The sequence below is a fragment of the Lagenorhynchus albirostris genome, chromosome 7 (assembly GCF_949774975.1).
Source record: "Lagenorhynchus albirostris chromosome 7, mLagAlb1.1, whole genome shotgun sequence".
Classification (NCBI taxonomy): Eukaryota; Metazoa; Chordata; class Mammalia; order Artiodactyla; family Delphinidae; genus Lagenorhynchus; species Lagenorhynchus albirostris.
The window spans coordinates 31,567,670-31,592,491 of NC_083101.1; the positions used below are offsets into that span (position 1 = coordinate 31,567,670).

The following is a 24,822-nucleotide window of genomic DNA, read 5'->3' on the forward strand; positions in this document are numbered from 1 at the left end:
GAGGTTTGAAACCAAAGCACCCATGATGAGATCGAGGCTCTTACTGTAGCCCCAGCAGCCGAGTAGCTACATGAACCTGGGTGACTGGCCTTGGCCAAGGTACCAGGTTACAGCAGCTTTTACTGTAGTGTCAGCTGCAATACCAAGCACAGCTTTGGCTAGAACCCTTGGGTGCCAAACAACAGCTGAGATTATAAAGAGAGAAATAAACAAATCAAAAGCATCCATTCTAAGATCAAGGGCAGCTTTTCTTTGGACCATACAATGAGCAAGCAAAAATCCGGCCTTGAACAAAGATACTGATGGGAGAGAAGCTCTCACAATGGCCTTACATCTGAAAGGCAATGCTGCTTCCCAAGAACTTTGGAGTCCTGGTGGAGAGGGCAAGGCACTTGCTAGAACCAGGAAAGGATCGCTCCAAACGAGGCTTTCTTCAAGCATGGGTGAGAGCCACAATGGCTAGACTAGGCAGACCTCTAGTGTGGGAGCTTCTGGAGTATACGCATGGCTCCCCTTTGTTTCTCAGGTTATGCAAGGGACCGGCAACAGAGGCTGTCAGAGCAAAGAGTGAGAGGGGCAGCAGGAGAGTACTGTCTAAGAGTCCCCAGACAGGATACCACATTTCCTGTCTCAGTGAATGGCAGGACCACTCACCCAAGTCAGAAACCTGGCTATCATTTGATCCCTGTCACAAGCCACATCTAAGTTTATTCCGTGCAGAGCTCTGTTAATGCTTGAGGTCAGGTGCTATTCTCATCTGGAAAAATGTAAGGGGCCTAGTAACTGGTCTCACTGCCCCTGCTGCTAACAGAACATCCTTCCACAAACATCAGTCATGGCACTCCACAGCTTTCAATCTCAAAGGCTCTCTATGGCCTTTGACATAAAACCCAAAACATCTTCATACAACCTCTCCAGCTGCATCCTGCCTTGAATTCTGTTATTTAGCTGACTCTTGATTGGTCTTCAAATGCCAAGTGAAGCACCATTTTCTCTAGCTTTCCCTGACACCCCCTCCTCAGCTGGTTAGACGCTCTTCCTCTATGCTCCCATCATCCTTTCTTAGACATGAGGCTCCAATCACATTATGCAATGATGTTGGATTACATGTCTGTCTTCTCCACCAGAGGAAAAGCTCCTTAAGTGCAGGGTCCCTATTTTTCATATTTTTCATATCATGATACCTAATGATGCCTAGCACTTGGGAGGCTCCCAAGTGCTGGGGACCCAAAGATGAATAGAATAGAGTTCCTGCCCCTGAGCAGCACAGTCTAGTCTAGAAGACAATCACACAAATGAACTAAAATGTAATGATAAGTGGTATGACTGACATATAATCTAAATTCTATATCAACATCTTCCATCTCTACAGTTCCATCATATTATACACATCACTAGTCACGTTGCTGAATTTTGGCTTGACGGACTCCTAGAAACAGTGAGTCTGAGATCAGGGCTGGGAAAGGGGAAGGAAGAAAAGGGGAGAGGGGGAAGGGGAAGAAACAAGGACTATGTTCTATTCATCTTTGAATTCTCAGTGCCTCACACAGAATCTGGCAGATCAAAGGTGCCATGTATATTGACTATATGGAATTAATCACACCCTTCCTAAGGGGTGGGAGGTAACCAATGAAAGCTAAAAGAAGGAAATGGACATTATCACTGAACTTGAAACTCATCTCCCAAACCACACGAGAGACCCAACGGCATGAGCAAAGGCATCAAGTGGCAGAGCAGTCTAGGACAGCCCCTGACAAGCACAGCTGAGTTTAGGAAGATGCCCAGAGTAAATTCAAAGCCTGAGGATGTTCTGCCACTCCAAGCTATTCTCTTGGGGATCCTTGGATGTCCTAAGAGACTCACAGTGAAGAGCTAGTTATCCTAGATCTCCTATCCACCCAAGAAATACACTGAAGGATTCTGACTTGCTAAGGACAGCTATAAATCCTCAGAAATCACATCACTCAGAAGTGGTCACAAGAATGACACACAAAACTCAGCACTAAGGCTTATTCATTTTTCATTCACTACAGACCAGATACTAGCATGCCCCAAATTCCAACAGAACTGAGGATGAGACCACAGTGGTCATTCGCCCTAGTCTTGACTCAGATACGCCACAGCAATTATTTGGGGATTGTAACCTATAATATTTTTAGTAGGGTTCAATAAAAGCTATAGAAAACATGTCTCAGAAGAAAAACAGGGCCAATAATTTCATGTTTGGGGACTGTAGAGTTAACAGTGATTCTGTGAAATATTTTACATAACATGACCCATGCTCTCTAGCTGATAGAATCACAGTGAACTTCAGACTGTTCTGAACCAAACCCTTATACGTATATGGAAGGTAAACAATAAAGTCAAAATGAAATACTGTAGTTTGGTTTGTATTTTTAATTTATGAAAACCTGTTCAAGGGAGTTTACACACACCACAAATACGCTCTCAACAAGCTGAATTTTCATGCTCCTCTTATCACCATTCACATTGGGCCCTTTTCTCTAACCTATGGCCCAGAACCAGGCCACCATAGACCCTGAGAGGAAAGCCTCTGGATCCATCATGTGCAGGAGACAGAGTTGCACTTTCCTCTTCTCGTCTGTCTATTCTATAGTAGAGCCTGAGAGTGGGCTCCATGCCCTGGGTGTCTACGGATGTCGCATTGTTCTGCCTCACAGAAAGAAAAGGGGATAAATCCTGCTAATGGTTTTATTTCAATAAACTGTTTAAAATCTAACATATAATTTCAAAAATACAGAAGAGTAAAATGAGGAGAAAATCTGTGTTGTCTGAAACTTTAAAAATAGAGAATGTTGACTATATTCCTTGCATTAAATGAAGATGTACGATTCTGCAGCCTATAATAAAGACATTCTTTACGTCAAGAGAATGGGGTGAAAAGAGAAAAAAATCATGAATGTGGAATTGAGGAACGCTCTAAACATGGGGGGAAATGTTGAGAGACAGAAGTGACACGGAGGGGAAAATCCTAGTACCAAGAAAGCAGTGTAAGTTACAATGAACCTCTGGGAACATGAAATTGTTCAGAGTCTACCATGATGAAGAGCTGGCCAGGCTATAATGCCTTCTAAATCAAAATTCAAACGTACCTATGTGGGAAATGTTCCATAACATATCAAGTCTGCTTATATAATGGGTCAGTAAGCAAATGGACTTTACAAAAATTCCTTGACAGTGATATTTTGCTCAATTGTAGGACTGTGTAGGGCCAGAAAAAAAAAAGCATATAACTTCTTTACATTCTGCTTAACCTAGAAACATATCTATTATGAGTAGGGTTACTATATCAAATACATGCCATACTGTTTGCATTCATTATTAGTAAAAAATATTTACAAAAAGGACACTGATATCAAACTTTGTAATAATGTCTTTTTTAAATTCAAATTTATTATGGCTTTAAGGAAATGTGTGATTAGGCATCCAAGCTCTTTCTAAACTCTAACATTTTAAAAATTATTCCTTTTAAAGTATTGTTCAAAGCTGTATACACTTTAGTTTTCAATAAAAAAAGATAATGAGATTAACAATTCATGATTTTATGTATTCACGCAGAGTGAAGAGGAAATGATGCTGAATCAAATTCCCAAACCCAAACAGCTGGGTAACTGAGTTAAATATTTTAAAGCTGATTCTGTGTGTGTGTGTGTGTGTGTGTGTGTGTGTGTGTGTGTACAATTTTTAATTACTACTTGAGCATCCAAAACTGACTGAAAGCTGACTGCTGTCCAAACTCTTCAAATTCCACAATTCCATCATTTCTTCCCTTTTACAAACCAGAAGATTTAAACATACACAAGTGCAGGACCGGTATGACCATTTCTCTTTCTTTAGCAATAATATCTACTTCTAGATTGGCTAGATCTACAGCTAACAAATAAGTGGAATCTGGCTTCCTCCCAAAGCAGTTATGATGAACACCTACGAATACTGTTTTGGACAGATGGGCCCTGAGGGGTTCACTCTGGAAATCAGAAGCATCTGAGGTCATTTCCAAGCACTGCACAAAGGCTGACTTTAGAAAGGCCTCTGGAAGCCACAGCCACAGTCGCAGGCTTCATGCTGCTCGAAACAATGCTGCTCCAGTCCACCAGAGATCTGAATCAGAAGAAAATCAGAAAAGAATTTTCCAGGAAACGTTTTAAGACCCAACTCAAACCCAAGGTCTGGTTTTAGTCTTTGACAAAAAAGATGTCACCCAAACATTGACTTTTGATTCCTGATTCTGTGAAAACGCTTCTGAAGACCAACTTTAGTGTCTGTCCGACCTAGGTCCTCACTGCTTGGAGCTCAGGACTTTTTCAGAAGATGGAATTATTTCGATTCTGCTTTTGAGGAACCAGTGGGGTTTGTTTTCTCTGGAAATAGCTCTTGTTCTCCCAGAATGTATAACATTTCCTTATCTTCACAACAGTCCTCTGAGAAGGGTAGGACAGGTGAACCCTCTCCGTTGTACTGACCAGACCATTAGACGACTTGCCAAGTGGCTCCCAGTAAGCAAAGCTGTGATGCCAGAACTAAATGCTCAAGTCCAGCACTTCAACGTTTTTATGCAAAGGCATCAAAAAGGGGTGTGACTGCTAATTTACTAAAAAATCTATTGATGTGAACATACAGATAAAATCCACATGTGACTTATTCCCCTTTGAGCTTGGCCACAATATTAATCTAGACCAAAATCGAGAGTTCACTTGCAAATAAATGATGGCCATAACTTTGGCCTTCATTTATGGTAGACTACCGAACACCTAATTGGGCCTCACTAGGAAACTATTTTTCTGATGGGCAAGAGAAAGGAACTTAAAAATCCACAGCTGCCATGAGAGGTGACCTAAGAGAGGAAGCTGATAGAATCATGTAAGTCCTGGGGGAGGGGAAAAAAAAAAAAAGAATTCCCCAGGGGAGGAAAAAAAAAAGAATTCCCCAAGAAGTGTATATTAATTAAGCAAATGTATATTAATAATTGTATTACCTTTAAAATTTTAAACCTAAGAAATGAGACAGCCATACCACTTATGTTTTCCTATATGGCATATACATGTAAATGACTATGCTAATTAAACTAAAACTGTGTGATTAAGGAGACTTACAATTATAATATACTTAATTCCTCTTTATAATTACTGCTTTAAATCTAGCAAAAGAGATTCGTCATCCTCTACTTTCACCTGGGGTTTAAAAGTAACTTTTAAAGGCTCGGGGGTCGAGATTTCCCCACCTTCTCGGGGAGGATGTGAGGCTCTGGCCTCCTTGGGGTCTGTTTCACTGAGCACCTCGGTGTACAGCTCACTGATGGGGCCCAGAGACTCGCTCCTGGCAATGATGTCCACCCCTATCTCCCTGACCTCTTCGGGACCTTCGGCCGCAGCACGGTCTTTAGTTTTCCGAAGGCTATGCATCTTAAAAGCTTCCTTTGAAGGAGCTGCATTAGAAATAGATTTCTTAAACCTTTCCCCTGACTGCTTCAGCCTCTCCCCCGACTGCCTTAACCTCTCCCCTGACTGCCTTAGCCGCTCTCTCCTCTCTGGTGTCACTATTCTAGTCCTAATTCTGTTCACTTTCTTGTCAAAATTCTGCCGTGTCTTCTGCATGTTTTCTTTGGAAAAGGCCTTTTTGATATTATCAATGCGCTTCCTGCCTGACTTTTTAAGCCTGGCAGATCTGCTCTCTTCAACATAATATTCTTCATCCGAAGACAGATCAACTGAGGGATCGAAGATATCGTCCTCCTCCTCTGGACCCTCAGCAGTCAAGCTTCTGTCTTTCATGATAGACAGGGACGTTGGACACTGAATATCCTCCTGAAGGAGAGAGAAAGCAAGCGTGTTAGCGATGGGTTCTTTAACCTTCCGGCCACGCCTTTTCAATCTCCTCCACGGGCTGCTTATCCTCCCCCCACTCCCTAAATGCTGGCATTTCTCAGGGTTTCTTTTTCTTCATCTCCCAAGCTCACCCCGAGCAAACTTATCCACTGCTCTACCTTCACATCCAGGCAAGCAGACTCACAAATCTTTTACCTTCACCTCTCCCCTTCCCCTAAGATGAAAACCCATTGCTACATGTCAGAAAGACTTCTCCACCTAGATGTAACACAGGAACCTCTAACTTCACATATCCAAAAATCAAGGCCCGGCCATCATCCTTTCCTGGACCTCTCAGCACCAATACCTCCAGGTGCCACCCAGAAAAACCTCAGAAGCATGGTCCCAAATATTCCCTCTCTTCATCCCATATCCAACTGGTCACTAAGCGCTGTCGATAATATTGCTTAATAACTACTAACTCTTCTGTTCCCACCTCCTTCCTCCTTGCCTCTACCAACGTCTTAGTTCAGGCCCTGTCATCTCAGGCCTGAACTCGTGCAATACTTATACCTCTAAAACATCACCAAAGTACTTCCTGAGAAATGTTTCTAAAACATAGCTCTGATCACATGCTTTCTCTACTTTAAAACATTGGGGAGCTCACCAACACTCAAAGGATAGAGTTCAAATTCTTCAGTATAATTAGAAGGCTCTTCAGTTTGAGCAAAACCTACTTTCCCACTCCTCCAGTCCAGCAACACAACCCCTCTGAGTTTCTTAAACACATACTGTTTTCATCCCTGCATGCCTTTATAAACGTGGTTTTTGCTACCTTTCACCTCTTTCCAGCTTTGTGAATAAAATCTTTCTTCGAGTCAATTCAAATATCCCCAACTTCCCCCAGAGGTCAAACCTGTCTCCAATCTATACCATAATGACACATGCATTCCTCTACTTATAACATTTATCACAGTCTGAATTGAAGAACTCTACTCATTTATATATGTCTCCCTGAGGCCTTCACTAAATAATAGCTTCCAGGAAAGCAGAGATGTATCTTATTTATGTCTTATGCCTGGCATCTATCAGAGTGCCTTGTACATAGTAGGTATACTCAACAAATGACGGTTGGAACAAATGAGAAGCATACGCCTTCATTCAACAAATTGTTACTAAGCACCTACCATGCACCAGTCACTAGTCTAGGAACTGAGAACCTCCCTCTTTGAATAAAACAGAGTAAAAGGGCTTCTCTGGTGGCTCAGTGGTTGGCAGTCCGCCTGCCGATGCAGGGGATCGTGCCCTGGTCCGGGAAGATCCCACATGCCGCGGAGCGGCTGGGCCCGTGAGCCATGGCCGCTGAGCCTGCACATCCGGAGCCTGTGCTCCGCAACGGGAGAGGCCACGGCAGTGAGAGGCCCGTGTACCGCAAAAAAAAAAAAAAAAAAAAAAAAAAGAGTAAAAGAACTTGTATTCTTGACGAGAGAAATAAACAAGTTACTTACATAGTATGTTGGATGGTGATAAGTGCTAAGGTGAAAAATAGAGCAGGGCAGGGGGATACACAGTGACTGGGGAGGATGCTCGGAAAGGCCTCACTAATAAGGTGACATCCAAGCCTAGACCTGAAGGTAATGCATATAACTGGGAGGAAACGAGAAACAGCAAGGAAGGCAGTGTGGCTGAAGCAGAGTGACCAAGGGGCAAGAGGAGGAGAGAGGGTAAGAGAGGTAGTGGGAGGGCCAGCTCACGTAGGGCTCTGTATCTGATCATAAGGACCGTGGCTCTTACTCCGAGTGCGATAGGAAGCCTTCTAAAAAGTTTTGAGGATAGTGACATGACTTGACCTATGTTGTAAAAGGGTCACCCTGCTGAAACGAGGCTATCGAGGGCAAGATGAGAAGCAGGGACAGCAGTTAGAGACCACTGAGCTCAATCAGGTAAGAGATGGATCAGGGTGTGGACAGAGGTGGTGGTGAGAAGTGGCCTGATTCCAGATCCACTTTGAAGGTAGGAGCCAACAGGATCTGCTGCTGCTAGATTGAGATGTGGAGAGTGTCAAGGATGATTCTCTAGTCCAGGGCCTGAGCAGCTGAAGGACAGATTAGCCATTCACTGAGATGGGGAAGGATGGGATCTGAACATGCTGACTTTGAGATGCCCACTGTACATCCAAGCAAAGATGTTGAGTGGACAGCTGAGTACATAAGTCTGGGATTCAGGAGAGAGATCTGGACTAGAGATAAATTTAGGCATCATTAACATAAAGATGAAACTAAAAATCATGAGACCAGATGAAAGAGATCACCAAGAGATTGAATGAATGGGTCTACACTCCATTATTCAAAACTCCTTGGAACAAAGCTACCTTTCAGAAATCAGAATATTTCAGATTTGGGGAAAATAATATATTACATAACATTCCCAGTGAGATCTTGGGAAAAAACCTTTTTGTGGCAAAAAAATACAAATATTCACTCTAAGGTGGGACAAAGAGTATAAACAGCCTCATGCTACTTGAGGTTGGGTTTTGGCATCCACTGAGTTCAGGTAAAGCTAGGTCTTGCTGCCAAATAAGTTACGATAAAAATTTTATTTTTACAGATCTTTGAATTTTGGTGTTATTGATACATAAATGGATTTTGGACCTGAAGATAAGAAGGAAGAGATGAGGGACTTCCCTGGTGATACAGTGGCTAAGACTCCACACTCCCAATGCAGGAGGGCCCGGGTTCAATTCCTGGTCAGGGAACTAGATCCCACATGCTACAACTAAAAGTTCACATGCCACAACTAAAGACCCTGCATGCTGCAACTAAAGATCCCTCATGCTGCGACAAAGATCTCGCACGGGGCAACTAAGATTCCACGTGCCGCAACTAAGACCCAGCACAGCCAAATAAATATAAATAATTCAAAAAAAAAAAAGAAGAAGAGGAAGGAAGAGATGAGAAAGAACCAAAAAGGATAAATGTCAGCCAGTGAGGCAGGAGGAAATCCAAGAGCGAGAGGCACCCCCAGAAGCCAAGGGGAAAAAAGTTTCAAGAAGAGAGGGAGGGACCAACTATGACAAATACGTCAAAAAGGTAAAAGGACTCATCAAATTGGATTTGGGAACATGGCAGACACTGGTAACCTTGAGAACCAGGCCAGAAACATGGCTGCTAAAGGACCCCAACTTTCTATTTTGGGGTTATTTCTAGAACTAAACAGGAAAAACTTTAAAGATCATGGGATTTTTAACTGAATCCACGAGTTGAAATTTCTAAAAGAAACTGTGCTGCTACTTGAGATCCAGATTAAATCTGTTCAACCAAAAAATTTACTGTGTAAGAAATACATTTATACGTATTCCAAAACCTATCATCCTGATAGTCAAGAACGTATCCCCAGAACTTTACTTCTCTGGATACTTATTTAAAATTAAATTCTTTGGCTACAGGATTGGAGAGTCTAGGAACTTAAAAAAAAAAAAAAAAAGGTAGAGTGGGTATCTCATAGCTCTCTGATGAATCAGAAGCAGCAACATTATTCCTCTCCTTTCCTGACACCTACTACAGGGAGTAGCTTCAGCAGCACTGAGTGGGTGGGTATGGACTGAGTAGGTATAATTAGAAAAGGAGCCAAACAATAATTACTGTTTCATATGGAAAAACCCTCACAATCCTGCTGTGAAGAAATCAGTTATGGCTTAACTCAAGAATCACAAACCCTTCTTCAACTGCACAACAAACTCAGGCTTAAAAACAAAACAAAACAGGGGTAGAGACAGAGAAAGCACCTGCTATGTAAATCTATTTGTTGCAACTCCTCTGAGTCAAAGATACCATGAGTTAGTGGTGAATACACTGTAACAATAATTGAAAATTATAGGGCTGAATTACAGTTATTTCCAAATACAATTATTATACATTTTTTCATGTAAAATTCTAGGTAAAAAGATGATTTTTGTAACAAAATGAGTATAATGAGTCAGAGGATAATGGCCTTGATTATCAAAGTAATACTGCTAAGAGAATTTCAAATATTTAGAAGTCCGGGACTTATCATTAGGGAATGGCCAAATACCTCATTTGGGAGGCACGGGCATGTGGTTAGTAAGCAAAATTGTTAGAAGATATGGGAAGCCTCCTGGCTTTCTTTCATGGTGAGGAGGTTGCTAAGGTGAAAGCATGTTCAAGGAGAAATCATAATTGTATGATAAAGAGCAGATAATTTTTTTCAATGCCAATGTCCACAATTAGGTGAAAGCTCTGCCGTACACAACGGTGGGAGATAAAAGCAATAAAGACTTGCCACCAAAAGATATATCTAGGGAAATCTTTTTGAGGAAAAACCCAAATCGAAATGAAAGTATACTAGAGCTGAATTACTCAGCTTCAAGTTAATTTTAGTGGAAGGAGCAATCTCAATATAGCCACTTAAACATATTAACCGTAAGAATGAATTATAAGAATTTTGGGAGTTCCCTGGTGGTCTAGTGGTTAGGCTTTGGAGCTTTCACTGCCGTGGCCTGGGTTCAATCCTTGGTTGGGGAACTGAGATCCTGCAAGGTGCGCGGTTTGGCCAAAAAAAAAAAAAATATATATATATATATATATATATATATATATATACACACACATATATATATATGACTTTTAACTGTTAAGCATATGACTTCTAACTGTTAAACAAACCCATATGAATGCTGTATACAGTGTTCTAATATCTAATGAATCATTGAATCCATTGGTATTTATCTTTTCTTTACATGCTCTCCCATTACAAGAGATAGCCACTGCTTATAGATAAAGTGCTGCTTACTCTGAACAACTTAATTTCACAGACTCTTCATAGCATTATGTCTCTCACTAGTGCCTCTCGCTTCCTTTTTCATACCATCTTCTATTCATTCAAGTAACCGTAGGTGCTCAAAGAAAAAAAATAGCAACTTTCAGGGAATAAACAGGTGAATATAGAAACAACTTTTAAAAAAAAGAATTATGTCAATAGACAAAAAGGGTCAATTAGAACTTCTCAGAAACTCCTCTGCTTTCTTTAGCCTTTGTAAATCTTGATTGTTAACCTGGTCTACTCTTCACACAAAGGTTCTCAGGAGACATGCTGGATACCAAGAAGGTTTCCTGGCATGCCCCATGCAAGTGGAGGGTGAGTTATACCCATTACTGTTTGTTTTTTTTTTTAAACATCTTTATTGGAGTATAATTGCTTTACAATGGTGTGTTAGTTTCTGCTTTATAACAAAGTGAATCAGTTATACATATACATATGTTCCCATATCTCTTCCCTCTTGTGTCTCCCTCCCTCCCACCCTCCCTATCTCACCCCTCTAGGTGGTCACAAAGCACCGAGCTGATCTCCCTGTGCTATGTGGCTGCTTCCCACTAGCTATCTATTTTACGTTTGGTAGTGTGTATATGTCAATACTACTCTCTTACTTTGTCCCAGCTTACCCTTCCCCCTCCCCGTGTCCTCAAGTCCATTCTCTACGTCTGCATCTTTATTCCTGTCCTGCCCCTAGGTTCATCAGAACCATTTTTTTTTCTTAGATTCCACATATATGTGTTAGCATATGGTCTTTCTGACTTACTTCACTCTGTATGACAGACTCTAGGTCCAACCACCTCACTACAAATAACTCAGTTTCGTTTCTTTCTATGGCTGAGTAATATTCCATTGTATATATGTGCCACATCTTCTTTATCCATTCATCTGTTGATGGACACTTAGGTTGCTTCCATGTCCTGGCTATTGTAAATAGAGCTGCAATGAACTGTTAATGCCCGTGGAAAAGTGAATTCAAGAATGGATACTACATTCTCCAGTACTAAATTTAGATCCCCATTACATATACTACAACTGGCTTCTGAGAGTAAGATGACTGATTTTTTTTTTTCAAAAATTTAAGTCTGGAGAAGGACTTCCAGGGACCTGGGAGGAGAGGGAAATGGTAAAGGCCTTCAGATGGCATAGTTGAACTTGACTACCTTTGAAGTAAGCAACCCTCTCTCTCCTCCCATTCTTCCTCCTAAATAACCAACAGGCTCTTAAATACAGATCCAAAATACCACTCTGCCATCCCCGTGTAACCTTATCAGCCAACAGTGGGCTATGGAGAATTGACTAAAGTGTAAAGAATGCCCCGGGAGTTATGGCCCACATCCCTGGTATCTTTCAACTACCTACCAACTGTGTTCCTATTTCAATTTGTTTTTATTCTTCTAGGCCTTTTCCCTATGCATATGGGCATACATTAATTTTAAAAATACAGTGTGATAACACTGCATATATGTACCAGTGAACATGCCCGCACACATTCCTGATTTTATGCTTACAACAAATTCTTTGACATTAAATTTTGGGGCCAAAAGGTTTGCGAATTTTTAAGGTTCTTAACACATAATACCAAAACCGCCCTCCAGAAATGTACCATTTAATATTCTACCAGCAGAATATTTAAGTGCTTATTATTTCCTACTCTTAAACTCTGCGAATGTTTCAGTAACTGCAAATATTTACATAGGTGAAAATGGAATTTTGCTCATTTACTTTGTCTTTTGTGAACCGACTGATAATGACTTTCCAATTTTTCTACCATGAAAGTTCAACTTTTTCCCTTTTAATTTGTAAGAGTTTTAAAATATATTATAGATATTAGGCATTTGCCATGGATGTGTTCCTATTTCAAAAAATATGAGTATCAAGTGCAGAGTAAGATAGGAACTTATTATCTCAACACACAACGCCACACAAAAACTATCATGTAAAATCAGCTAAGTAGGGACTTCCCAGGCGGTCAGTGGTTAGGACTCTGTGCTTCCTCTGCAGAGGGCACAGGTTCGATCCCTGATCAGGGAACTAAGATCCCACAAGCTGTGCAGTGCAGCTAAAAGAATTCAGCTAAGTAAAGACTTGGTAATCAAATATAAGGAATTACTTATGTGACTCCTACATTTATATAACTATAAGAAAAAGAACAACTGTCTGATTGTTCATTAAGAAATAGACCGTTTGTCTTATTATTGTGACTTATACATTATTATAGGTAAAAATTCCAATAGACAAATTATATTCTGAAAAGTTTACATTTTACTGTTTAGGGCTTTCTGGGCTCTCCATAATAAGGGAAAGAACCACTTTGCAGAGCTACAGGTCCTCAGTTTCTTTTTTTCTATAACAAAGAGGTGTTTTAAACTGGAGGCTTCTTAGATATCTTCTAGTCCTAACCTTCTCAAAGGCTTTGAGAGGGCATCATGCTAATACGGCTAATATGCCAAAAGCAGCTTACCAATATTAAGTTTCAAAGGCAAGAAATAGACTCAGCTATGATCCACAGTTCATATTACATGAAACGGCTGAGAAGCTCAAAACACTGACATGATAGTATACCAGTTAACATAGAAATGGTTTTATCCTGAGATCTCTGATGATACAGAACTCCACCACACGCATATACACAATAGTTACCATGTGACAGGTCTGACAAGACCTGTTGGCCATTAAAGGACGCAACAGACAGCAGTAATCGAGCTAAACACAGGTGCCAGCTTACCTGGAATATTACCACACGGAATTTGTTCTTCTTCATTATTTCCTCTTGCTTGGATTCAACTTTTTTGACGTGAGTTTGTTGCTTCTCCACTCGGGCCCTCACTTCTTTAATGTGAGCACTGATCTTTCGCGTTTTCTCCATCAGCTTGTTAATGACATAACCTGTGTTGCTGTGTGACTGCGAAAACTTCAGCAGGTCAATCTGGACGGTCTTCATGGCATTTTCCATCGCCCTGTGTCTCTCCTCTATCCTCTTCTGGCTGGCCTGCACGCTGTCCACGATGGCAGCTACTTTGTCCAGCACAGTCACGATGGTAAGAGCAGCGTCTTGGTCTTCATCTTCTGTCACACTCGACAGGCGATTCTGGTGGATTTTATCAGCATTTGAAGCAGACCCATTATGTTCCATTTTATTTATTTCTCAGTGAAAGATGTCTTAGCGCAATCAATTCTGGCACTGAGAGCAAAAAGTTAGCCTGATAACAGGGAACAGGGTTGTTTAAAGGGTTGGAAACCCCACCCCTGGAGACTGGTCAAGTATTTGTAACTACAAATACCCATACGTGACTGTTCTGCAATATGAACCCTTGCAAAAGCACTGGGTGCTGTTCCAAACATGCTTACTGATGACTAAGGGACTCAAATAAGACTGTGTGGGTAGAAGAGGAAAGCTTTTTAAAAAAAAAGTTCCCTAAGGCCACCATGTTACTAATATTAAGCCTCGAAGCCAAATAACCAAAAAAGCAAACTCCAAGCGCTGGGTGAAGCTTCTACCTTTAGACAATTTCAAGCAGTATTTGTAAAAGCAAATGGGAATTTTGAACTGAAATCTGCTTTTTCTATTAATTTCACATATTAAACATACTGATATGTCAGTATCAAAGAATGCAGTAAATAAACACACCAAAACAGAGGCCGTATAGTGAAAACATTATATTATAACATGCTTTTCCAAACCAAATTATTAAAATTAATATTTTGAACATATTCTTAAATTCTACATGCATACTTCTGAATACCTAAACTACATGTTAAACAGCTGAATACATTCTATTCACACTTCAGATCTTTAAACACCAACAATCTATTAGTATAGCTATTACTACAGGACAAATTTGGAGAGAGGTCTTAGATGATTTTTAAGCTCATGTGAAGAGCACCAATCGTTAACAATCATTTTTGCATTTATTCACAAACACTGATACAATTAGTTTATTTATGTTAAAACAAATATTTCTTTAAAAATGAATGTGTATAGAAGTAGTTTAAATGATAGTGTAGGCTTTATTCCAATCTGTTTGTTAAACAGACTATTTTCACAACATCTAAATCTACTTTTCAGTGATCCGTTCCATCATTGCTACCATATACTTTTAAAAATTCAGAATTATTTTTTCAAGGAGAGAAAGGATCAAATTCCAGTCCATACACCTTATAAATATTTTACATCTAACACACACAGCTTTACAATTCATGCGATAGGCAGTGTCTAAAAAATCGGTTAATAAATCTCAAAAACATTGAAATGTCTAAACACAGAGTCTTCTAGATTTTCTTTTGTAAGAAAAGTAATCTGTAAACATCTTTACCTTCAGTTCATGCTTGGTCATTTGCTGTGGTCATTGTGGAAGAAGTGGGTCTGACTTTATAACCATTTGTGAAGTGGTCCATCTTTGCAAAAATATTACATTCCATGGGTAAAGAACAAGTCTTAGAATTACCATGTGGTACAAATTTGTGAAATCAATTTCTGTATTTAAAAACATAAAACAAAGACTACTAAACAGTCCAAAACTGTTGTAGCTGAATATTCTAAATACGAGCTAACAGTACTACACTAAAAATGTCCAAAAATAAGGCCTCTGAAATAAATATTTCCATTCTTTAAAAAAAGACAAATGTACATCACATGGTCAGTGTACATATAAAAGTCATCAGTTTAAACCATTCTGGATGATGTATCTGAAGTAAAATGACCTAGGTTTTGCTTCTGTCGTCGTCCTCTATTGTTTTTAGGGCATTTTCTGTTGAATTAAGGAAAAAAAAAAGAAAAATGTCATTTTGTTTAGGATATTTCAAATGTTTCCAGAGTAACACACACTTCACATGTAAAGCCATACTGCATGTGACCACATGAAAGGGAAACAGACGCTATTTGATGAGAGACCAACATGTCAGACTGCCATCTTCTCTACAAAGCTGGGAGGTAAGAGGGTTTGATATATGATGCAGGTATGAATACAAATGGAACTCACTCCTGGAGTCTCCCCTGGTGCATGTGCATCCCCGAGAGGAATCCCCACCCTTCTTCTGGCCTGGCAGCTCCCAAGACACAGTGACTGCTAACATATAAACTCGTGACAGTAGAAAGGCTCCTGGCTTATGTACTTTCCCTGAGCATGATGACACCCCCAAAAATGACAAGGACAGCTTAAATGAAGGAGAAATCAGGAAGAAATGTGCTTATTAACCTCAGATCAGAATACACAGGAAACGCCTAGCAATTTCAGACAGTAACTAAGAAGAAGTCGTTCCACACCCTTCTAGGGCACACCACAGAACCCAGAATAGAACTGCCCTCCGGGGCATAAGGGATATTCCTCGACTCTGCTCTCACTGTTCCGTACATGTTCCTCCGCGGGGGTATAAAGCTCATCGTGCCGTCACTGCTCTTGTGCTTGCCCACTAGAATGCAAACATATCAGCTCCTACTGTGCACAAAGTGCTATGCTACACAACATGGAATAAAGGGACTGAGATGAGTTCCAGTAATTCTGAGTTTGGGCTCTGCTAGAAACTAGCTGTGCAACCTCCTCTTCCTATAAGCAAATATTAAAGTTGGACTAACCTCTAAAATCTCTGCCAGCAAGGAACTTATAATCTAATGGAAAGAAAGTCTTGAGAGAATGAGTGCTTCTACTGTAAGGTTCCAGGTTTTTATTCAGTTTCAAAGAGCACTACTTTGTCTTGACTTAAAAGCCTTGATGGTAACGCTTCCATTTTACATAACTGTTTTTCACAGATTTTATCTTACTAATCCTCATAAAAACACTTGGAGGTAGACAGTGATGGAATCATCTCCATTTCATAAATGGGGACACTGGTTGAGAGGGCAAGCAACCCTCTGCAACTGTCACAAACTCACCTTGACATTGGACAAGTTCCAACTTCCCGGGACCACGGTTTTTTCATCTATACAATAAAGGGATCTGGCTAAGGTGATGTTCAACATGAAAGAAGATTACAAGCATAAAAGAAAATTTCACTTATGCAGTCTTGATAAGTGGGTCAGTGAGAACATCCTTTTAAAGGAAGATTCCTCATATGTAACAGCCACCCCAGGATAAGTGAACAGCTGTCCCGTAATGGACTATGTGGGAGAGGCACTCCTTAAAAATGCAATGCAGATAAGTCCAGGCGCATAATTATAATATCCTAAATCCACATGAGCAAGACATTCTAGAGGAGAAAATGCCACAATAAAAAACCCTCAGGGAGAGATCTATGATAAATTCAATGAGTTGACCCTTCAGACATAGAGATGGAGGGCAGTGTAGACACTCTAACACAGTTAAAAATAAATATATGGCAATGCTGACGTGTCTGTGAAGGCAGCAAATGCATTTGGGGTATAAATTGGGGGGGGGCGGGGTACTACCTTGAAAACTACTTGCCGGGTATCTTTAATTTAGTCGTTGAGGATTACAGCACAGTGAGAATCAAAGCAGAGAGCTGGACAAAAGGCTGGATACGATCTGTAAAAGGGCTGAACTATCTCTGTGATCTTGGCTAAGATACTTCCCATCCCAGGGCTCCAGTTTCCTCACTTCTCTAGAATGAAGGGGTTGAATGCAAAATAACTCCCTGCTGACTTAAACATCCTTTGATCTTAAAGATGGCACTGTCACTGGGTCTCAAAATCTTCCCTTCCCTTTACCTAATTACCTTATTTCTTTCATTCATCTTCAAAATCATCTATTACTCCACTCCTGCTTTACTCTAATAATGTCCTAAATGGTCTCCCCCAACCTCACATTTTCTCTCCTCTGGTGAATTTTTCAGATGACACTCGGATTAATGCTCTGGAAAAATGGTTCATACCAAGTCCCTCCCCTGTTCAAAAACCCTGAACCACTACAAAATCAAGTTTGAACCTTGCTCCCATGCAATGGTCATACTTGGCAAATATATTTCCCAAGATGACTCAACACAGACCCTCTTCCTCTTGGTGGTTCAGTGGAAAGAGGAATGATTTAGGAAATGGGGCAGGCACCAAATCCAAATCCAGACACTTCCACTTGCTAGCTGGATGACCACAGGCAAATTACTCAACCTCTGAGCCTATGTTAAATAGCCACAGGCAGCCCTGCTGTTACATGGTAGTTTTTTTTTCTATTTTCTCTTTGTGCTGTCATTATTTTTTATAATATTATGTCTCTACTTTAATCTACTGTCAAATTTTATACTCAGTAGTCTTGCCTAAGGGCAGATCATCTGTTCTACAGAATAAAAGTCCACTGGCTTTAGTGCTTAAATTTTATGAAAAATATCTGCTTCTCAGAGAATATTTTTTATCATTTCTAGATTTATCATTTTAGCTCCAGATGGCTGAGACCACTGAAGATCTGCTTCTATCCTGTCTTTGGATAGAAGAGCCATAAATCCATTATGGCCTGCCAATATCTGCACTTGATAAATTCCAACCCTCTGCCCAGAGTAATACAGAAAAGTATAGAGATGATGTTTATGGGACTCTGAACCAAGCCTTAAAGGAGGTAGGACAAAGCAAGCAAGAAGAAAAGACATGAGACTGGGAAGCATAAAGACAAGATGAACTTAATTTACTTTTACATCTCCCAGGTCCAGTTCAGTTCTGACTTACATATTTCCACTCAGCCTGGAAAACACCCATTTTTAGGCTAATTGCACTCCAAATACGTCCTTTAGTTTGGGGGCTAGTTATGATAAACTCCAACAGTTTTAGTTATGATAGAGAATTTTGAAGTTTAATATTTATGACTGTATTCCAGAAAATGAAGTAATGTTAAGACAACATATAAAAAAGCAGTTTTCTTTAACCTCTGATTTCTTCCCTTATTATATTTACTATGGATAAAGTATATTCTTAGGGCATAAGACCTAGTCAGTTCTGCAGGACTTAAAAAGTTTCTGCATGGCTCTTACGTGCATGTGCAGACCATTCTGCTACCATCGCTGTCCCTAAATTCAGTGCTTGAAGCACACACACAGTTCTAAGATCTCGAAATTCCTTTATGCCACTGAATATCCTCACGCTTCCTCTGCTTGCAGCCTGTAACCCTGGGAGTGAGTTCTTGACCAAATTCTAAAGCAGCAAGACACTGGGAGGTCAGACCTACGTGGAAACCTTAGAGAACTGATCCTAGGATTTCTTCCTAATAGGCTGGTGGACGTAAAGTCCCTATCATTTTGAGTGTTTCAAGGTTCTTGAACACAGCTACCCACCTCTAATTGAATGTTGGTGTTTCTTAGGCCATTACCTACCTTGTTATGCACATGACAATTGCTACTATAATGGCAATCTGTACAGCTCCAATAATTGCTGCAATAAGAACATGAGTGAGCTTTTGCCTACTTGGCACTACATAGAGAATACTAAAGTCTGTCTTTTCACAGTGCTGTCCAGTGTAACCAGATTCACATCTGAAAAAGGGAAAAAAAAAGGATTCCTATAAATTTCAATAATTCCAGGTTTTAAAATTAAAACATACAAAAGAATGACAAACTTAAACAAAAACAGCAAATCAGGCACTCTCCCACCATCTAAAAAAAAAAACATTGCCATCATTGTATTTCCTTCTACTCTTTCTAATATGACTATTGTATAAAGTGCTTCTTCCACTTATCATTATATCACATTAATTTTAGAGCTGCTAAGTAGTCTTTATACTACTTTATTACTGCCATTTAAATATGGATTCACAATATCCCATTCGGTGGCTATAATACAGCTAACTTATCTATTCCTTGCTCTTAGACGTATCAGTTATTTTCCATTTTTCAGAATTATGGATTAGGTGTGGTGGATATTATGATGAATGTGCACTTTTCTATATTTAGTGTTATCCCTTAGGCTAGATACTTGGAAGTGGGATTATTGAATAAATAGATATAAACATTTACAGTTCTCTGAACGTAACACCAAATTATATTCAAGATAACTTTTCAGTACACATAATACAATCACTTAAAATGCAGGGGGGGAGATGAAAATAAGTTATTAATGACAGAAACACAGCCAAGCAGTCAAATAGGTGTGAATCTTAGAAATTATCTGAATTCCAATTAAGAGTAAATAAAAAGGCAACATCAGGTGATGATAGTAGCTTGACAGGGGGAAACATTTAAGATACTTAATAGAAAATTCCCATTTTTTAGTTGACAGAAGCAAAATGTGTAAATTAGCCAGCCTTCGGTTAGAACTGATTAATAAAACATCTGACGTATAAGGATATTTATTAATGACCCACACTTCATTACAAAAAAATAATTTTTAATAAAACACACATAGCAAGAAAGAAACCTGGAAGTAAACAGGGGAAGCCAGGGGTGATGTGAGTCCACAATTCCTACCCTTGAGGTTCCTAGCCGCCTGCCAGAAGGTTGCACACTGGGTTCTAAGCTTCCTAGCAGACAGAAAATAGTAGTACAGTAGATATACAGATCAGAAAACATAATTGAGAGCCCATAAATACACCCATACATCTATGGTCAACTGATTTTCGACAAGGGTGCTAAGGCAACTTGATGGGAAAAGAACGGTCTCTTCAACAAATGGTGCTGGGACAACTGGGCATCCACATACAAAAGAATGAAGCTGGACCTCTTTCTCACAACATACACAAATTAAGTCAAATGGATCACAGATCTAAATGTAAGAGCTAAAACTACAAAACTCTTGGGGGGAAAAAAGGAAAGTAAATATTCATGACCTTAGATGAGGCAATGATTTCTTCATATGACAACAAAAACAACAACAAAAAAGTTAAATTGGGCTAAATCAAAATTAAATCTTTTGTACATAAGGACACTATCAAGAAAGTGAAAAGATAACCCACAGGAGAAAATTTTTGCAAACTATATATCTGATAAGAGACTGTATCTAGAATATATAAAAATACTATTACAATTCATTAACAAAAAGACCAAAAAATACAAAATAGGCAAAATATCTGAATAGACATTTCTCCAAACAAGATAGGTAAATGACAAATAAGCACTAACATCATTAGTCATCATGGAAATACAAATCAAAACCGCAGTATGATGAGGTATCTAATATACCCATTAGAAATCAAAAAGTCAGATAATAACAAGTGATGGCAAGGTTACTGTAAAGAACATAAAATGATGCAGCCACTTTTGATAATAGTCCGGCAGTTCCTCAAAAAGTTAAACATAGAGTTAGCATTTAGTCCAGCAATTCCACTCCTAGGAAATTACCCAAGTGAAATTAAAACATATGTCCACACAAAAACTTGCACAAAATTATTCAAGGCAGCATTATTCATAATAGCCAAAAAGTGGAAACAGTCCAACTATTCATCAACTGGTAAGTGGATTAAAAAATGTGGTATTACCCATCCAATGAAATATTATCCAGCCACAAAAAGGAACAACATACCGATATATGCCACAACATGGATAAACCTTGGAAAGAGTATGCTAAGTGAAATACACAGAAGACCACATATTATATGAATATAATCTACTTAAATGAAATGACCAGAATAGATAAATCTATAGAGACAAAGTAGATTATTGGTTGTCTAAGGCTGAGGAGGATGGGGAGATTTGGGAGTAATAGCTAAAGGGTATAGAGTTTCCTCTTGGGGTAATGAAATGTAAAACTGACTGTGGTGACTGCACAACTCTGTGAATACACTAAAAACCATTGGATGAAGGAAAGAAGGGGAAAGGAGAGGAGGGGAGAGGAGAGGAAAGGAGAGGAGGGGAAGGGAGGGAAAGGGGAGGGGAGGGGAGGGAAAGGGGAGGGGAGGGGAGGGAAAGGGGAGGGGAGGGGAGGGGAGGGGTGGGGAGGGGAGGGAAAGGGGAAGGGTGGGGAGGGGAGGGAAAGGGGAGGGGTGGGGAGGGAAAGGGGAGGGGTGGGGAGGGGAGGGAAAGGGGAGGGGAGGGGAGGGAAAGGGGAGGGGAGGGGAGGGAAAGGGGAGGGGAGGGGAGGGGAGGGAAAGGGGAGGGGAGGGGAGGGGAGAAGGAAAGGGGAGGGGAGAAGGAAAGGGGAGGGGAGAAGGAAAGGGGAGGGGAGAAGGAAAAGAAAATGAAAAAGGAAGAGGAAAAGGAAAAGAGATAAAATCACTGATACAAAATACAATCTCCACAAAATGAAATCAAGCCAGTTGTTCAGAAGAATCACAGTAACTGGACAACTACATGTAAAAGAATGAGATTAGAACATTTCCTCACACCATATGCAAAAATAAACTCAAAATGGATTAAACCTAAACATAAGACCTGAAAACCATGAAACACCTAGAAGAGAACATAGGCAGAACACTCTGACATAAATCGTAGTGATATTTTTTTGGATATAGCTCCCAAGGCAAAAGAAATAAAAGCAAAACTGAACAAATGGGACCAAATGAAACTTAAAAGCTTTTGCACAGCAAAGGAAACCACAGACAAAACAAAAAGACCACCTACTGAATGGCAGAAAATATCTGCAAATAATACGACTTATAAGGAGTTAATACCCAAAATATATAATCAGCTCATACAACTCAATATCAAAAAAACAAACCAATCAAAAAATGGGCAAAAGGTACTTCCCTGGTGGTCCAGTGGTAAAGAATTGGCCTTACAATGCAGGGGACGCAGGTTCAATCCCTGCTCAGAGAACTAAGATCCCACATGCCATGGGACAACTAAACCCACATGCCACACTACTGAGCTCACGCGCCTCAACTAGCGAGACTGCATGCCACAAACTACAGAGCCCACGTGCCCTGAAGCCTGCGTGCCACAACTAGAGAGAGAATACCCACACGCCACAGCTATAGAGAAGCCCACGCACTGCAACGAGGAGCCCTCGCGCCACAACTTAAGATCCCGCATGCCTCAATGAAGATCCTGCGTGCCGAAACTAAGACCCAATGCAACCAAAAATAAAAATAAATTTTAAAAATTAAAAAAAAAATGGGCAGAAGACCTGAATAGACATTTTTCCAAAGAAGACACACAGATGGCTTACACATGAAAAGATGCTCAACATCTCTATTTATTAACAAAATGTAAAACAAAAAAAAATGAGATATCACCTCACATCTGTCAGAATGGCAATCATCAAAAAGTCCACAAATAACAAATGTTGGCAATGATGTGGAGAAAAGGGAACCCTCCTACACTGTTGGTGGGAATGTAAATTGTGCAGCCACTATGGAAAACAGTATGGAGATTCCTCAAAAAACTAAAATAGACCTACCTTATGACACAGAAATTCCACTCCTGGACATATATCCAGAAAAAAACAAAAACACTAACTTGAAAAGATACATACATCCCAATGTTCATAGCAGCACTATTTACAACAGCCAAGATATGGAAGCAATCCAAGTGTGCATCAACAGACAAATGGATAAAGAAGATGTGCTATATATATATATACAATGGAACACTCCTCAGCCATAAAAATGAATGAAATTCTGCCATCTGCAGCAACATGGAAGGACATAGAGAATATTATGCTTAGTGAAATAAGTCAGAGAAAGACAAATACTGTATGATATCACTTATTTGTGGAATCTAAAAAATAAAACAAATGAATGTAGATAGCAAAAAAGAAACAGACTCACAGATATAGGAAACAAACTAGTGGTTACCAAAGGGGAGGTGGAAGGGAGGAGGTACAAGATAGGGGTATGGCATTAAGAGATACAAACTACTATGTTTAAAATAGATAAGCAACAAGGATATATTGTACAGCACGGGGAATTATAGCCATTATTTTGTAATAACTTTTAATGGAGTATAATGTATAAAAATACTGAATCACTATGCTGTATACTTGAAACTAATATAATATTGTAAATCAATTATACTTCAATTTAAAAAAATAAAGAATCACAGTTACGATTTTTAATAAATTTAAGGGAACTTTATCTCATTAGTCCTCACTTAAAGAGGGTATTTTCTGGTAATTCCCTGGCGGCCCAGTAGTTAGGACTAGGTGCTTTCAGTGCCAAGGGCACAGGTTCAATCCCTGGTTGGGGAACTAAGATCACCACAAGCCGTGTGGTGTGACCAAAAAAAAAAAAAAAAAGGAGGGTACTTTCTCATACAGGGAACTTCCCTCAATAATATAGCTGCAATAAATTCAATAATGAAGTCTCATAGGATTATTTAAAATAATGCCTTTCATGGTAGGCTAACAGCTAAAACTCAAAGCTCAGTGAAATAAAAATAGTTCCATAGGGAGCTATAACAATGTCCTAGTTATTCAGCTGACACTTTAGCTTAACCCAAAGATTAAAAATCAGAATATCGGGCTTCCCTGGTGGCGCAGTGGTTGAGAGTCCGCCTGCCGATGCAGAAGACACGGGTTCGTGCCCCGGTCCAGGAAGATCCCACATGCCGCGGAGCGGCTGGACCCGTGAGCCATGGCCACTGAGCCTGCGTGTCCGGAGCCTGTGCTCCGCAACAGGAGAGGCCACAACAGTGAGAGGCCCGCGTACCGCAAAAAAAAAAAAAAAAAAAAATCAGAATATCAAAAAAAATGTATAGGCCATATATGATTCAGGCAATCCTCCCTGGACATTATTTTCTGCACCTGACTTTAGGGTTATACTCTCCAAATACCCAGAGTATTAACTTCTAGGTTAGCACTATTTTTTCTGTTGCTGATTAAAGGCAGATCCAGACATTTGGTCCTCTACTGCCTACTCTTTCATCCCCATACCCTCCATAGTAATCTCATTCACTCCCATGGCCTCATGGGCTGACTCATTCACTCATCCATTTAACACATTTATTGAGAACCTGACATGTGCCAAGTACTATAATGGGCATTTAGGTTACATCAGTGAACAAAGATCTCTGGCCTGTTTACCCTCTAGTCAGGGAGGGAGGGTCAAGAAACACGCTAAGCAAATTAAATGGTTATGTTAGAAGGTGACATGTACTACACAAGAGAGAGGAGAGAGAGAACTAAGGGATAACATGAATGCCAGGTATGGGCCAGGAAGGGAGGACTGCAGCTTTAAGTAAGGTGGTCAAGGTAGGCTTCAGTAAGAGACATGTGAGTAAGGATGTGAAAGAGGTCAGGGAGTTTGCCATGTGGACAAGTGGGAGGACAGCATAACAGGCAAAGGAAGAGTCAGCACAAAGGCCCTGAGGTGGGAGCATAAGTGCATGGTGTGTCCAAGAAATAAAAGTATGGCTGGAGTGG

At 40.0% G+C, this 24,822-nt stretch overlaps 2 protein-coding genes across 2 annotated transcripts in view; both read right to left on the reverse strand.

Annotated features, from left to right (window-relative positions):
• Nucleotides 1-4,928: 4,928 nt before the first annotated feature.
• Nucleotides 4,929-13,914, reverse strand: CAVIN4 (caveolae associated protein 4). Its single transcript, XM_060154723.1, has 2 exons — nt 13,384-13,914; nt 4,929-5,825 (listed from the first exon to the last, which is right to left on the reverse strand). Exons 1-2 carry the CDS (start codon nt 13,789-13,791, stop codon nt 5,145-5,147), a joined length of 1,089 nt encoding a protein of 362 aa, XP_060010706.1. The 5' UTR covers nt 13,792-13,914; the 3' UTR covers nt 4,929-5,144.
• Nucleotides 13,915-14,332: 418 nt separating this feature from the next.
• TMEFF1 (transmembrane protein with EGF like and two follistatin like domains 1) overlaps nt 14,333-24,822 on the reverse strand; it is a 92,880-nt gene continuing 82,390 nt past the window's right edge. The window contains exons 9-10 of the mRNA XM_060154724.1: nt 18,906-19,064; nt 14,333-15,406 (exon numbers count right to left, since the gene is read on the reverse strand). Coding sequence (XP_060010707.1) covers nt 15,322-15,406; nt 18,906-19,064 — 244 coding nt within the window. The 3' untranslated portion in view covers nt 14,333-15,321. The remainder of the gene's footprint in view (nt 15,407-18,905; nt 19,065-24,822) is intronic.